Raw genomic sequence first — 18,121 nt, forward strand, 5'->3', positions numbered from 1 at the left:
GAGAGTCAAGCCTAACACATATTGCTCCAACGGATACAAAATTCACCCCTTTTTATAATTAAAAAGTCTTAACAACAACAAATGAAGCCGACAACCCATTTTCCTATGCCATTCTACCCTAACGAGTCTGCGGGTACTTCTAAAGTAATTTCTCGTGTACTTGTAGGTAGTATGTACTTGAAAATTTCATATTTGTCCTTAGCAACTCTTTGTGACTTTACGACTAAGTGTTGCTTGAGAGGTGTATAAAAGAGTTTTAATTTCTTGTACAAGGGTGAAATGAGGATTTTTCATGTATGCTTGAATGTCTTTTATTTTTGTTTAAAATCTTTTGCGTGTTTTGGTGAACTTTATTTTATCAGAGATAGCGGTTTTCCCGCGGTTCCCTCCGCGTCCCGTCGGAACTATTGTCCATTCCGGGATAGAATATAGCCTATGTTACTCGGAAAGAGTTTAGTCTTCCAACTGTGAAGGAATTTTGCAAATTGTTCAGTAGTTAGAAGCTTTTATGGTACAAGCAAACAAACAATTATATTATGTAGTATAGATAGACTATGCGTATCATGCTTTTGTCTGTGTTCGAATTATTTAATACAATTATTGTAATTTAAACAAAACTTTGCAATATCTTTACACAACAAACAATGCGTGTAATTCATCTTAATTAAGATTCGGCAGTAGACACAAGTGCGACACACCCGTGCCATACAATTTAATTTATTTACCTTCATAAACACGAGAGTTTCATCATATACAAACTAAGTCATACTTCGTCCCTGTTATGTAAACAAAGCATTATTTATTTACGACAACAACTGTATTTTAACGCGGGTCGGCCATTTTTATATAAAACAAAATTCGGACACAATTTATCATGCTATGTACGCAGCTAGGGGTATGTTGATACAGGGGTAAGTTGTCATACGATTTCAACCCTTCACGTTAAATTAACGCTTCGTTTGCGATAATTTGTACGAGTGTATGAAATGACAACGGGGTTTTTTCCGTACCTTTTTTTTCTGTTTTTATTCAGGTTATTTTTTTTTTCGTAAAATTGCCTGTCACAATTGTAATTAATGAGTGTGTGTGTTTGCGGGTTGGAATTTCTTTTGTTTTTATTTTTTGAAAGCGATCGAGTTTCGGGTTAATATTGTGTGTTGAACAAATTATATTCGGTTGATGGTCCTTTTGTTTCCTTGTAGCAGTTAAAAGGTTAATCAATCCTACGTTGACGGAAAAGCCATTTGGAGGATATAAGTCAAAAACTGTACATACACATGTTTAGATAACCAAAATATAATATCTCGAAATGAACAAGCTATATTTATTTAACAAATGTAGCCAATTCCATTAGTTTATATTTATTTTGGCTACATTTCAATATTTAAATGTATTTGTAAATCCTTGCAGCAAAGTTTTCACATATGAAGCTTAAACCGCACTCATAAATTCAGATACTAAATATTAATGCTAAAATTAAATTCAAATAAAACTGAAAACGCACTTAATATTCCTTCATGTAATCCAACAGACGGCATTATTCAATACACGAAACATCAAAATTTAACCTTATATCAAGCTTAGTAAAGTTGAAAATTCACTTTGTCTAAGTAGTTGTTAAAGAGCAAACATTTATTCGAAATTAAACCTTATTGCCCACGCGATACAGCGGACTATTAAGTACAGTAATGTGGATGTAAACACTGCGGTGCAATGTAGATGAATTCATAAAGCTAAAGACATAAGGTCGAAATTTCTTTGACACAGTCAACGTATTGTAAAATTGGCGGCGAACGCCACCCAAGCGGCAAATTGAAATAAGGAACTAAGGAGTTCTCGTTAAGGTAAAGTTTCGTGGGACTTCTGATAGTTTCGGACCAATTTATGTGTTGTATAGCGGGCGCGATTTAAATTCAAATGACTTATGTTTATGCCTTTCTATTTATGACTTGTGTTGACTTTGATAACGATCGGGAAACGTAAACTATATTAGTTTGAGTATTTCGTACTTAACGATCAGCTTTTAATGTTTTCTTTACAAAACCTGATATAAGGAGGTTTAAATAGAAAGCTCGAACGAGGTTTTGTTTGTATTGACTCTGTTCGGGCAAACATTAATAAATCCGAAGCGAATTTTAAGCTATATCAATATTACTGTTGGAAATGATGCGATGTTTTCTAAAATATACATCAAAGAAAGGTGGTTGGATTACTTTTTGATATGTTCATTACAGCTTTCATATTTGTTCAGTTTCATTGATATTAGCAAAAGCAAAACGCAATTTCTTTGCAGTCATTTGTGTATCAGTACTATCAATTTTTAACATGTAAAGCTACAGAGGTTTCAGAGGTTTTTTTTAACCAAATATAGACAAAATGCCACATGTCTTTCGTAGCACACATACCCCCCTAATTGAAAGATAGTATTGTCATGAATAAGTAATAAATAAGTATGGTAGAACCTGTGGAGTTCTTGTTGCCTTCATCATCATCATCAGCCTATCGCAGTCCACTGCTGGACATAGGCATCTCCAAGTGCACGCCACTGAGATTGATTTTCGGCTTCTCGCATCCAGCTCCTGCCAGCCGTCTTGCGCAAGTCATCACTCCACCGTGCCTGAGGACGTCCTACACTATGTTTGCCGAGGCGTGGTCTCCACTCTAGAACTCGTTGCCTCGAACTTGTTACCTTAATAAGGAAAAGAGTAACAGTCAAAATATAAATAAATCCTCAAAAGATTGATAGACGAAAGCTCAATAAATCACTCCAAAACAGCAAGAAATCCCAAATCTTGACTGCGCCAATGAATAAGTAGCGTCTTGAATCAGGAATTTAATATTCTGACCTTAAGTAGGTATCGTTCATCATAAACAGCAAGTGATCCGTTTTAATGTCGTTTACCGAAACTGTTCATAATATTGTGCTGCGTAAAATAATCGCATGCATTATTCATGGCAGACGAAACAGTACTGGTATTTTGTTGCTTATTGTAGGAGATTGATGGCCGTTTAGCTTTTTGCTTGTTTCGCTAATTTTACGCATATTTGGTTCAAGTTTAAGAATTTTAGGTCGATTTTTTTGGTCTGTTTACACTGTGTATAACTTTAGATCGGCTGAACCGGTTCGTTTCTGATTTAGTGGTAGCTTAGAACATGGAGATAGGCACAGGACATTATTACCTCTATCGGGGAATTCCCGCGGACGCGAGTGAAAGCGCCAGCAGATGCTAGTACATAATAAAATACATAGGTGATATTATAGCTCACGTTGATTGGTCATACAAATCTTAGTGCGACACGTGATATTCAACAAGTATGACGTCATTTCTCTCTTGCAGTTCAAGTCTTGCAATGGAAGAACATTTTGCATACTTCTTGCCCAGTTGTCATCAAAATGTACGAACAAAACACTACTAAACACTACTGCGTGCAAGGTGTCCAATATCTGATTCAGAGCGGCAAAATTATTTGACGAGAAGTATTGTACACTCTATTATCTAATCCATTCTCGATTTAAACTTAATACGGGGGGCTTCTGATTTAGATTCCGCGAGGGTAGCTGTAGAATTAGGGCTTTAACTATATTACATCGGCGTCTGGCGTTACCTTTAGATCGTATCTTGTTTTAAGTGTTAAGAGATAAGATGTAGCGGCTATATAATAATACTTTCTAGAACATTCCGATTGCGGCGGCTGGTCTCGAAGGGCTCTGCCAGCTGAGTAAAACATATTGTAGATCAGAAAGAGGACGACCAAAGAAACATTGGATGGATTATATGTGTGAATGTCTATTTGGCTCGTAAGCACGTGATATGGCAGGTAGTATGGTAGAAGAAAACAAGATGAGCCGAAACTAAATAAAATTGGGAAAAGGGCATGTGGGTGTACGGTGTACTCCCACCATTTTGTCTTGGACCACCATTCGACACGACCTCCTCATTGTTCTTATATTTATAAACTCTTTCAAATGATTTCGTTATTCAGCTAATCTGACATGACCAAAAGCCGATTCCAATATAGTTAGGGAAAAGCAATTCAATAACAATCGCCGTATTAATCATTAATCAAACCAACCAATTTGTCAACTACCCGCTAGAGTTTATATTTCAACCCCCACTTAACCCTGCGTGGAGTCGCGATGATGAATATTCATACAGAGCATTATTACGCTTGTTTAGCGAAACACTAAGTTGTTTGTAGCAATTAATATCGCGAACAACTAGCGCCATTTTGTTTTCCTTGAAGTGGGGCGAAAGGGTTGGGAGATAAAATGGATTTATTGGAAAGTAAATATTTTGAAATCATCTTGCAAATCTACAAATGAAAGTGACTATTTTGTAGTCGAGTTCTGTAACTAGGAAAGGTATACTGTACCTTTTGTTATTGCACAAAAAGCTTTAAAGACTTTGGTAGATTCCGAGCTTTTCGCGAATGTTTTTATCAAACATATACTTAGTGCATAAAAACCGTAATCGAGAGAGATAATTTTTGATCACATTCATTCACAAAAAGTAGTCTGTTTATAGCTGGTTTTCCTAGACCAAGAACCAATTTTAGACTTGTTTTATGAAACAACCGTTTCATCATTATGAAAACGATCAATGGCTTACCCGTTCCATTAATTCACACAGCCACATCTAATCTCAATCTTAGCTACTCTATCTACTATCTCAGCATCACCCGTCACCTCCTTACTAAGCGCATCTAATGATTTACACCAGACTGACGGTTGCATGCGTCCGCTATTTAATTGCACAACGTGTCTCTTCTATGATCTATGGCCCGACGATAGTGTAACGTGAACTCATTACACGATACAAATAGAACGAGTTATGTCAGTTATCCGTGGTTTGCTGAACTGTCATGGGTGATTGTCATATGTTTCGGTAATTTGAATATGGAACTTGAAATTGCCATTGTCTTCAATTTTAGGGTCTTCATAAGCGTCCTTTACTTCTAAACTTCCCATCTCACTATGAGCTTCTTTTCTGACAAATTCTTTATAAAGAACATCGAAAGAGTGTTCTGCTGAGAAGAAGAATGCTCCTGTCCAAGCTCCATAGTTTCATTTGGTAAAAGAATTTTCAAAATCTGTTGAGTAGATCTGGATATTACCACCTACAAGGTCAGAAATTTATACCTCTTTAAATTGTCAGTGCATATAGAATTACTAGACACTGAAATAAAGGTACTTCATTTTGAAAGATCTCTCACTTTTCTTGAAAGTGTAATTTACGATGACTATAAGCCAGACATCCAATTCCTAAGAACATCACAGGAGCATGACGGATGACCACTAAACTCAAGTGAGGGTAACAGGTCGTAACAGCTAATTTATGTTGAGAGCTCAAATGATTCATGGACAAACACCTCCATTTTAACTTGAACTAATTTACGGAATATGTACAGGTAGACATTTTGTTATTTTATGGAAATACCTTTCATATCCATCGTTTGTAGATTTTGGAATATAAAGTTGGGTTCTCATCTAGTGTTGCCAACTAGAAAAAGATCTAAGTATTTGAAATAACAAAAATGTCGTTCTGTTTGAAATGTATTATTAACCTTCGACCTTATCCATAAACTACCTCAAAGTTAAGCCACATTCCTCTTCATATGGTCTTGCTAACTGGGCCATCTGTCTCCTAGGGGATAAACTTCCCGCACCTGGATAAAAAATTGCCCTTGGCCTTCCTTAAGCTAGACTATGTACCCCTAAAGATTCAGTAGACGACATGAAAGACCAACATAGTTGCATACAGATTTATAATATTAGTACTCCTGTAAAATGGTGTCTAACCAATATATTTTCTTTATTTACAGAGTAATGGAAACAGCTATATGGCTGGTGAGCCGCGGCGCAAACGCGAGCCGCCCGCTCGACCCAACCACATTTTGCTGTACACCATCATCAATCCCGCCTATCCTATCACTGTGGTAAGTTTTAGACATTATATTTTTTTTTTTTTTAACGACGTCAAAAATCATCAAATGACCCCTCCCGCTGTGGGTTAGCAGCGGAGAGGGAGTGTCAGACTCTTACTGACTAAAAACCGTCGTGTTCCGTCATAGGCCTTTTGTGTACCAGGGCCGCGGTGTCTCTTTCGAACAACCCGCAGCCCCGGCAGGCCTTGGCCCTGCTGGGCCCCGCTGGGGTTGCTGACATCTCTTTGAGGAGCGCGTGGAACAACGCGCGCCGTCGACACGGGTCTGTCGTCTAAGTAGACAGAGGGACGATGAGCCACCCGAACTCACCGCCCACAGACCCACGCCTACGGTGGCCTAGATTTTATATCTTCATAACCATCATCAGTAGGAAATGGTATTTCTCATTCTCCGAATGCTGAGAAGCCTAGAGCATTGGTCACTGTGCGCTCTTGACTGTGTCATCATTAAAGAAACCGTATTTTTTAGTAACTCAGCTGAATCCGGTTAGATTGTAAGCCGACCCCAACATAGTTGGGAAAAAGGCTCGGAGGATGATGAAAAGATATGATATTTTAAAAAGTCTTCGTCGTTAATAAGGTCTTCAGCATATCGTAAGAAGTCATTAAAAGGTTTTCTAATACCTATTTAGATTAAAAGCCTAATGGCAGTAGACTAAGATTAAGAAATACTTTGAACCTTTTACACAGCGCTCTTAGGAGGATTAATTTTACCTTAAATCAAAACATTCTAAAAGCATTATGTTAAAGTCTCTCTAATGACTGTCAAATATTTCAAATTCAATATACAAATAAACCACAGATTGAAATCTCGATCAATACTCAATTTGAGCTCAATCGGAAACCAATTATAAGCCAACATCTTTTATTTACTAGAAAATCGGTAACTTGGGGGAACTTCTGAAGAAAAGTAAACATGGTATTTGGAATTAATCGGTTGTAATCGTACGTGATCGGGTAAGTTCGGAGGTACGTAAGTCACCGTGTCGTGAGTTGTTCAACTGTTATTGCTTTTGAACTTTTTTAAGGTTTTTTTATTCTTTGGGGTTAAAATTGTGTTTATGAAATGTACTGTAAGTAATGAAATACTTGTATCACCATCATCATCATCGTAATCCTTCAGCACTTATCCCAATTATTATATATGAAATACAGTCAATAAAAATTCCGTGCACATTTAATTTTGCCGTCCACATATAAGTTTAATCGCCTAAGTAATGGCAAATTTCATATGTAATTGTTAAGTTGACAATTTGATGATGATGAAAAGCTCGAAGTTAAAAATTTTAACACACATATTCCCTTATCTATCTATAAATCATCCCTTCTCCCCATCAAAAATCGATCACACACAAAAATCTCACAGCTGAGCATCGAACCCATGATCGATTACATAAACACAACAACACACAACACCATGTCTGTACCTATAAATTCGGCAACTTTTCGCCATGACAAATGGTCATGTATGGGGGTTGTTTATCCATCTTTGTAGTTCAAGAGCCAACGACTGCCAAACCTGCCTATATTGAGTAAAGGCTGAAACTTTGTGTGCATTCATCTATCAGTTTGAATGATTGACTAATATAAAGTTTTGACTGCCGGTGGCTTTGGAAGGTATAACTAATATTATAAATGCGAAAGTTAGTAACGATGTATGTTTGTTACTCTTTCACGCAAAATACTTAATCAGTATTTTGCGTGAAAGAGTAGAAGAGAGAACTTGCCGGTAAATATGTTTATTTATTTATTTATTAAAGGTTTTACCAACAGCTTCTGTGTAGATAAAGCTTAGAGTACAATATACAATTGTATGTATGTCATAGTTTATACGTTTTTTATCCAAGTAGTCTTATCAGCACGCGATAATGATGAAGACCAAACCAAACATTTTTTTTTTAACAATACCATTGTCATTTTTTTTCAAAATAATACGGACCATTGCTTTTACGGCAATAATTTCTCTCGTCAATAAAAAAATATAAAGTATAGCACATCTTTGCACAAACGTTAGCCCATATCTTTAACAATACGGGAAGGTCCGACAGTCACCGGCTCGCGCTCTATAGTAATTAAGCAGCGAGTGGGGTACGTTAGACTGATTGAGATTTTATTGTTGATGATAATGATGATGTTTCTGATATATGAAGAGTGTAATGGGAAGGTTTCCGTCATAATGACCGCCTTTAGCGTAGATTGGACGTTGTCCCATAGTTCATGTAGACATTTTTTGTGGTTTTATGTATGATCTCCTTTGACATATACTTATGTTACCCGGCACTCTTAGACTCAATGAGCTGTTTCCCATGGTTGCACCCGTGTCCCTTGGAAACTATTTCCCGTAGCCAGTTAAAAATAAAGCCAATGGCACTCTAAAGACAGGCTAGCGTAACGTCCTAACGGTAAAATATTTTTTCTATTTGGTCTAGTAGTTTCTTAGATTAGCGCGTTCAAGCAAGCAAACTAAAAATTATGCTCTGCTTATAAAAAGACGAAAAAGATGCTTTTACATAGACAACACAGATTATTTCAGAACAATGATTTACCTAGCTATTTACTCAGTCCTAATGAAATAGCCTTTACAGTGACATCCCATCTCGCCAATTCGCAACTCGGCAACTCCATTTTTCACCTGCCCCAAAACTTTGCTGTTACACAAAGTTGTACAAATAGGATTTAGCCGACACAATGTAGGTACCTAATGTACACTGTGTGTCTAGAATTATTTACTACGGATTTTTGTACAGCGTTATTTTACTACATAAGTCTAAAACTATGTACTTAGTCTTAAAAACTGAGAACCTCCTATTTTGTCTGCTAAAAAGCTAGTTACTAAAAACGGGATACAAATTGACCAACTTACTGATTTGTGATGAATCTGATTTTATTTTAAAATACGAATATTAACCCTTTTAAGTGAGCCAATCTGTTTTGTGTTTTTATGCGGCACAAACGCGAATAAATGTTTGATTTTGACTTTTTAGTACGTAGAATATAATAGCATTTCTCAGTAACTTAATTTGACAGGTAGAACCCTAACTACAAATGATGATGTTCTCATCAAAATAAAAATAGAACAATAATTATATTATTACCTTGCAACTTTCAGAAGTCACATAGCACAAGCATATCTTAGATCAAAACAAATTGCCATCCTGACCTCGCGAGGTCAATACAACCCTTACAGCATACACAAAACAAACAACGAAAATCACAACATTCACAACCCTCCGCTTAGCATATGTGGGGTCAAAAGTGGCAGAGTTCAAAAACTATCCCATTCCGTTGCTAACACGGAGTAAGGAAAGATGAGTGGAGATGCCATGATGCAGGTAGGTCACGCTCCTTTTTTATAGTTTAAATACGTGCAGTGGGCATGATCAAAACGATCAGATACGTGTGCAGTAACGAGTCGTTCGGGTTCATTGAGACTTTTTTTACGATGGTAAAATCATCAAATGACCCGCTGTGGGTTAGCAGCGGTAAGGGACTGATTTTTACATGGTGTCAGACTTTTACTGACTAAAACCCACCGAGTTCCTTCGTAGGCCTTTTATATTCCAGGGCCGCGGTAACTCTTTCGAACAATGCCGCAGCCCCGGCGCTCTTTGATAAATCTGTCAACGTTTTTTTGTAATACAAAAATGATCGGGTCCAAAGAAGGCGTATAAGGGCGAAGCTTATAACGTTCCTCGTCCCGCGCACATCCGCATTTTGGCGCGCTGCTCTCTTAGGAGATTTTCCGTTATGGCACCTCCGCTAGTCATTTGGTTCTCCATGGTTGCTACCAAGTGTAATGGCTTGTACAATGGCGTGGCTTCAAAACGCAACAGGTTCGCTCGTTGCGTTCCATTGGGGGTTAAATTAGTGTACAGTATTGTTTTGTTTTGTATGCCAATAGGCTTTTGTTGCCAGCGGTGGAGGGTTAGAATTGAAATTGTTTAGAGGAAAGTTATCTTATAATAACGTTTAATGTGATAAGTTAGCAATTTTCTTTTCCAAAGAATTTTAATTAATATGCAAAACTAACTAACTTCTACACATGGTTTTTCGCTTCGTTTCATGGTAACTACTTCGAGAATTTAAATCATAATAATAGGCGATGAGATAAACGTGTTCAAATAAACAAACTCGTCAGCTTTATAATATTAGTTTAGATACGTTCTAGCTTAAAATAATGATTTCTTATCCATTTTCGTCAAAGTCAGACAATCTACTTATAACTTCACAAAAGTTTCTAGCATCTAGATAAATACATAACGTAACAATTCTACTAACAATAGTATGTAACGGCTGAAACTTGTAAAGTGTCCATAAAAACTGTAACTACTTCGACTTTCACAACTCTATGGAATGAAGGCATGGACGATAGAATTCTGAGGGGCTTTATATAAAGGAGAATGGCTTCAAATGTTTGTTAAGTGAGGATAAAATCTTAGGACTTTTTAAAACTTACAGTTAAGTATTAAGTGGCAGATGTATGATCTTTTATATTAGCGATAAAAAAGTTACTTAGTATAGCGTGATGCTATACTAAGTAACTTTTTTATCGCACTCATTGTACACTCATTCTTTTCCTGATTTACCTATACTGAGAAATTAAGGTCGATTACTACCTACTACTTGAGAATTGAAATTAGGACCTCAAGCGAGATTTATACTTCCTACCTTGCTTCTCAGAAATAGGCCAGTACTAGTTTATTTGTCTTAGAACTTAATATGTCACTGGCCGGTAAATCACCGGGGTCGGTGAAAACTTCTTCCCTTACTAAGATAAAATTGTCATATTTACAAATGCTAATAGCTTCAATATGTAAAAGCATTTTCAAAATAATTTTGTGAGGTCTACTTATGTAAATATGTTTTTCCTCTCTATAACATCGCATATTACGCCTCTTTATAATATTACTACAGATTTTTGCTTCTCTTCATAAAATAAACATCCCTATCTACAACCCCCTTTAGATTTCACCCTGACATATGACTACAGACGGTTCCTCAGTTTTATAGTCCCGCGACTCAAAATTGAGGATTTAGATAAGGGAGTATATGGCGCAAACTTTGCTGGTTCAAGAGTGATAAATAGCATCGTGTATGTATGTGTGTGTTGGGTGATGTACGCCGTAAGTAGAAAGTTTTTGAAGTGATTTCATGTTGTGAGTGGGGCTTTATAAATACTTCAGTTTAAAAATATACAGGAACATGGAACATGTGATTTTGTGATCCAAAATGGTTACTAACGAGATCCAAATAAGACTGAAATGGATTGCTTTTCAGCGCTACTTTACAATACACATTACTATATACATTCTACAATATACTATATACGTATCGGGTAGATACTATTAGCTATCATATTCAATTGGTATAGGTAAATATCGTAAACAAGAGTAAATTATTTACCATGGCAATATTACTTACATCTGAATAAAATAAGGGTTACCTACTTTTAATCCGGGTGCATTAATGGGAAACCAATATTTTGCCACTCACATACACCATAAGTTTCCTCCAAAAACGTGCTTTTCACACAAATCAAGTCAAAGTTTAAGTTAAACCGCATTTAAAGTTTCATAGAGCGTGTAATAACATAGAGGGTTAACTTAAAATAGTTCCGGTTGCACACTTATGTCTGCCCAAACTACTTACTTGATAGCGTGAAGTTGCAATAAGTTATAATGTCGTCTTTAGAATTTTTGCCTAATTTAAAGAGTTAGGAAATTATCATGCTCAGCGCTAAAACAACTCTCACAACTCTCTGTATTTAAGTGCTTTAAAAAAGTGTTGTTGTGAGTCAAATATTTTTTTGATATTATAAATAAATAATTTTACTCGAAAAACAAACCATCCTTTCATAACTTAATCTAAAAATAAAACGCAAAACAATAAAAAACTTAGCAAACAAAACGTATTTAACTTTTCTTCTTTATGAGAACTATAACATCAAGTGGCTAGCCGTATTGTTAGCACAAACATAATCTACTTTTAATAGCAACAATATGAAAACTTGTGAACATTCAAACTTGAAAATTGCTGTTAGATTGCTAAGGGAACGGGATTAAAAATGTAAATCTGGAACTTAGGGATTTACTTGGTTTTATATATAGTTTTTATAGAAAATCAGCCGCAAGGTGGGTCAGATCCGTGCATGGGTGACCAGTCCGTTGACTGTCCATTGTCTAAACTACTAGACTAAAAGTCTGACAAGACAACCAACCCTAGAATGGGTATCTAGTTGCCCTGGTAACTTGGCCGAGTAGGTAAGATATTCAGTTGCTTCGTGTAGGCAGACGACATATGAATTAATATAAATAAACATGGGATACAACCATAATATATCTCATGAAGTTTTCTTTCATATATCCAAGAACACATACTGAAACATTTTTCACATAGAAACATACTTATTGTTTGGCATTCCTTGTTATAAATACTTACTATTATTTCTAGATATTTTATTCGTTCCTTAGGAATGCTTTTCTCGGAACAATATCATAGCTTGTTCAAGTTAACCATTAAAGAAACGGCAGGTTTATATTCCCTAACTAGAATATTGCCATTACAATAATTATACTCTAGAGTGAATCGTTATTTTTTATTGTTCTATCTTCCAAATGTTGCTGAAATAATGCAAATATTAATTTCTTCAGGTATTGTTTTGTATCTTACATTTTCTGGTTATCTGGCTATGCTCATAGTTACTTCATTATCTAGGTACCAACGTAACATTGAATAGAGAAATTCTATCGTGAAAGTCATTATTATCATTGAAAGAGAAAAAGATTTTGGTAAATGAATGAAATGTCTGAATTTGGCTTACTATGTAGTTTTAGAGACATAACCTTTCTCTCTTCACAGATAAACAGACACAACAACAACAACAGAAATGAAAAATATTTCGTTGCTACACCAGTCGAGTTCGCTATATCGCATTTTGCGCTGTCTCGATTCAAAGCGATTTAGATCCCACAAAAATCTTTATAATTTTAAAACTCATTCAATTTGCGTGCAAAAAAAGACAATGTTAAATCTACCAAATTTATTTTTATACCTATCAAATTATTTAGACAGAACAAGGAGATAAATGTAATGCTCTTAGTCTATTAACATGAAAATAATTTTATAGAGACAGAAGCTAAGATGCTGCGAATGAAAGCTTCTTATCTAGCTTCACTTTTGTTCGTTTGGTCTAAACATACCCTTACAAGAAGCACCTAACAATACATTTGTTACGTACAATAATGTACGAAAATACCTACTGTACACAAGACGAAGTTTTCTCAATATAATTCCGAGTTGTTTCACATTAAATCACGCTCGAAGGAACTTGTACCTTCTCCCTGTTTTATATCTAAACAGGGCTTTTGTCCTGAATATTGTATGAGATTATTTTTGTGACATATTGTTTTTTCTTATTGCAATTGTTTTAAGGGTAAATTGTTTTCCACTGGCTGTATTACCGCGGTTTCACCCGCTCGCCGGGGTAACTTCGTCTCGTACCAGGATAAAATGTAGACTGTGCTACTTTGGGATAATGTAGGTTTCCAACACTGTTACAAATTTTTCAAATCGGTGCTGTAGGTTTGGAGCCTTTGGGGTACAAACAAAAAAAAGACTTAAAATATAATTCTAAAGTATTACGCATGTAAGAAAAAGTTAACAAAAAATCATGAAGTAAATGTTTGCTTAAATTAGTTTTTCCTATTTAGTAAATTTCTTTTCAGAAAACTTAAAATGTTGTCTGTTAATTAAATGAATAGAAAATTAATAATACACTTTTGTAATCAAATCGAGAATGCCTCAATAGACATTATGAGCCCTCAACTCATTCATACATAAATAGACATACACATTCTTATCACTTTCATTTTTGCCCTTCCACCTAAGGTAAGGCTCTCTTGTTCCATGTAGCATTAGAATTGTCCTTTTTATACGTTTTCTAATCTTTATTTTTATGTAACGACTCACCTTGACGATATTTTTAGGGGTTACAACAACCCCTGGGGGGTATTTGAAGAGGTCTGCTTACTATCTTAGTGGGGGATATAAAAGGTAATGGCATTATAAATCTAGTGTTATATTTTTATCTGCTGCTTTGTCTTATTGATATTAATTATTATTTGTTTTTGGGGTTATTTTTAATGGGTTTTATTTCGATGTTTTTTTGTCATAATGTGGTAATTGTTGTCTTTTTTCTGTCATTGTTGGGTATTCATGTAATAGACAACCGGCTAATGCATTTAGCGGCAACGAAAATACATCATCTGGGATCAATTTAACTGTCTATCACGGGTTCTGTGGTGTAGCCTGGTGACAGACGGACGGACAGACGGCGTCGATATCTTAGTAATGGGGTATCATTTTTCATTTGGGCATGGAACTTCAAAAACAATTTCGTTCAAGCAAAAAATTACAAAAGGATATTGTGTAACTGACCCAATACCCGTGCAACCAACTGCAAAACTACAAAGTCCATCGAAATCTGTCAGTCCATTCGCAGCCCATCAAAGTTGTGAACAGTCATCAAACAATCTTACACAATAGGCGTTTCAATAAAACTTGCCGGCAAACTTATATGAATATTGTATGAATGTTGTACGGGCCCATACATTTTATTAGCTTGTACAATATGGTGCGAGTAAGTTTTGTTTGTGATGTTACTGGCTGTTGCTCTATGAATTGGCTTGTGGGTGAGTGCGTTGGTATTTGATTTAGTTGGTCGTTTTGAGTGCAGTAATTCTGTCTTTCAGTACAGTTCACGACAAATAACTATGCAATTTTCAAGTTAGCCATATATCTTGTTGGAGAAGCTTTGCCTACTATTGACTTCGCTATAAGCAAAAAAGTTACGCACAAAATACTAGAGCACATGAAAATGGCTAATAAATAATAAAAATAAAAATAAAAATGTTTTTATTCAGACAAAGTCCATTGGGTTAGTACATACAACACACAACTTAGAAACTAGTGTTAGTACTTATAACTACCAAATTCATATTCATATTTTTAATGACTACGCCACAGTGGCGTGTAGGCGTATCCAATGCGCCAGTATGGGACTGTCCCACCTATCCGCAATAGTACTCAGGATGCTGTTGAGGCTGCCGCGCACCCTGCGCATGATGGAAGCGCATCGTCTGCGCATGATGGCATGAAACCCGTCTATGCCTGTTTGTGCGAACATCTCGGATGCACTGCAGTAGCGCGGCAACCCCATCAACACCCTGAGTGCATTGTTATACTGAACACGCAGAGCATTGTATGCCCTCTGCGTATAGTTGACCCACAGACTACATGTATAGAAGGACTGACAGTACGCTGTGAAAATAATTGGCGCTAACTATCAATGTGAGAGATCATTTGCAATATACTGAAACGTTGAAGTGCTTAAATTATTTGTGACGACAAATTGGAGACAAAACTCAACCTATGGAAGGATATATCGATGGGTGAATTTGTCTCTGCTGGTATGAGTCAATTACACTGTTTTGTCTTATGCAGTAGATATCTCTTTTATTAGAATTAGGGTTTAAGTATGAATGATAATGTCTACCTTCCATGCTCAGTAAACCCGGGTCGATAAAATTGGTTACGAAGTAGGCACTTCTTTCAAGTATGCTGAGACGATTATTACCAAAATAGTTTTCCATTATTTAACTGTACCTTCGCCACTTAGAAACTCTGAATTATTAATTTGTTTCGTTACATCAATGCCAAGTTTGCCGACTAACCCGAGCTTAATATAGAAATGCTTAAGACAAAATGTATTGGAATTATTTACCACTGCGTAACTTGAGATACTTATTCTATTTTAGAGAAAGACGGTGTAAAATACTAACTTCCCCACGTGGTCGTCCATGGGAACTGCTTCCCGCATCCGAATAAAAACCTACCCTAGATGCTATTCGATCATAACATTGTAAGAAAAGGTTTATGTATATTTACATTATAAAAATGGTTTATATATATTTACATAAGAAAATTAAGGACTGGACATTTTTATGAAGCTGGCCTATATATTAAAACTAGCTTCCACCAGCGGTTCCAACCACATCCTCTGGGAAATATTTCGGGCAATCAGACGAAGAGAAGCCTTGTAGCCTAAGTCAATACACAGGCTATTAGTAACTGAAATAATTTTTGAAATCGGCCTAGAAATTCCTGAGCTAGAGCGTTCAAAGAAACAAACTCTCCAGCTTTATACATATTATTAAGTATACATAGGAAGAAACGCCCCCCTTCATTACATGTTAATTACAGGCACTCTCATTGGTCTCATAAAAACCTGATTACACGCAAATACCAGCCTCTAGCCCTCCACTGCTATCTAGCACATTATCATTATATTAACACGTAAACGGTCATTGATAGTATCTCCCGATGTCCGAACTAATAGGCGGCCATTATGAGAATAATGAATATTGTAAGACTCATCACACTTGGTTAAGTAATACGATTTAATACTTAGGCCCAAGTTCACTGATAACATAAATGATAGTTTTTCTTAAAATAACTGTTTACTATGTCGTTCAACGTACAAGTTTCAAAGTAGACAGTTTATTTTTAAGAAAAATTTACATTAGTGCTGTCGGTGAACTTTTGCCTTATGCTCTTGTAAACGTAAAGGGCATGTTATATGCGTGATTTCTTTGAAAACGCATGGGCTTTTGTATTTTGTAAAAAGTTAGGCCGCCGTTGGAGGTATAAGCTGCTTGTAACGTGTGCCATATAGACCGGATTTCAGCTTCATGCATTACTACGCAGTAACTTTGAAGTAATCTGTGCTTTGAATTTAATTTAAAAGTTATTGAATTTTAACTTAGAATTGACTCTGATGAACCGAATAATATGAATTTTCGTATGAATTTCAATTTTTGTCTGTGCGCAAAATAGTGCTCGCGGTATATGGAATAAACCTACCACAGGAAAAGTAATCTGTGCTTTGAATTTAATTTAAAAGTTATTGAATTTTAACTTAGAATTGTCTCTGATGAACCGAATAATATGAATTTTCGTATGAATTTCAATTTTTGTCTGTGCGCAAAATAGTGCTCGCGGTATATGGAATTAACCTACCACAGGAAATACCCAGCTAATTCATCATAAGTATAAGTTTGAATAAATCTATGAATTCAACTCAGAATTTTCAGCAACTACGATCACTAACAAAACGTTTTTCGATATACAGCAGATATGAAAGTTGGAGATACACTGGTACTGGGACGAAAGAGTTTGTTAACATGATTGCGTTATTTTTATGAGATTTCCTCTCAATGCCGGGCGCCACAAGTTGTGCGAAAGTTTCATACATTTTTATGTCGAATTGTCATTGGTGTAATAATGTAGAGGGAAAAGATGTTTTGTGCAATAAATGTGTTTTAAGTTGGTTGAAGTTTGGATATTATAAAGTCGAAGAGTTTGTTTGTTTGCTTTCTTAATGGCGCTAATGTCTATAACGGTCATATAAGATAAAATATTTTATGTAGGTGCGCCAAGTAGTTCCCGCGATTGGTGAATCCGCTGGCGGAAGGTAGAAAATTATTTAAAAAAAACCGGCCAAGTGCGAGTCGGACTCGTGCACGAAGGGTTCCGTAAATTACAGTTAAATCAACCTATCTCAAAAACTATAAGAGATACTTTGATCAAACCAAAAATCGTTGAAAGAGTTAATTAGCATGCATCACCTCTATTTTTTTTAGAATTTTATACCCCGTAGTTATAAAAATAGAGGGGGGGGGGACATACTTTTTACGACTTTGAGAGCTGATATCTCAAAAACCGTTCACTTTAAGAAAAATGTTTTTTAGAAAACTTTATATCATTTTAAAAGACCTTTCCATTGATACCCCACACGGGTATGTACATCGAAAAAAAAAATTTCATCCCTCAGTTACATGTATGGGGGGCCCCACCCCCAATTCTTTTTTTTACTATTTAGTGTCATATTTTTGTAGCGGTTCATACAACACATATTCCCATCAAATTTCATCACTGTAGTACTTATAGTTTCCGAGTAAATCGGCTGTGACAGACGGACAGACGGACAGACGGACAGACGGACATGACGAAACTATAAGGGTTCCGTTTTTGCCATTTTGGCTACGGAACCCTAAAAACGAATGAAACTTAAGAAGCTTTTACTGTACTGTCATTTTCTAGTTCTACAAGATGCGCAA

General features: G+C 36.0%; 1 protein-coding gene across 5 annotated transcripts in view; it reads left to right on the top strand.

Annotated features, from left to right (window-relative positions):
* LOC124643126 (heterogeneous nuclear ribonucleoprotein L-like) overlaps positions 1–18,121 on the top strand; it is a 441,770-nt gene that overhangs the window by 154,239 nt on the left and 269,410 nt on the right. For all 5 annotated transcript variants that reach the window (XM_047181991.1, XM_047181992.1, XM_047181993.1 and 2 more), the window contains exon 2: positions 5,824–5,937. In XM_047181991.1, the coding sequence (XP_047037947.1) occupies positions 5,824–5,937 (114 nt within the window). The remainder of the gene's footprint in view (positions 1–5,823; positions 5,938–18,121) is intronic.

Source organism: Helicoverpa zea, chromosome 26 (assembly GCF_022581195.2).
Source record: "Helicoverpa zea isolate HzStark_Cry1AcR chromosome 26, ilHelZeax1.1, whole genome shotgun sequence".
Taxonomy (NCBI): Eukaryota; Metazoa; Arthropoda; class Insecta; order Lepidoptera; family Noctuidae; genus Helicoverpa; species Helicoverpa zea.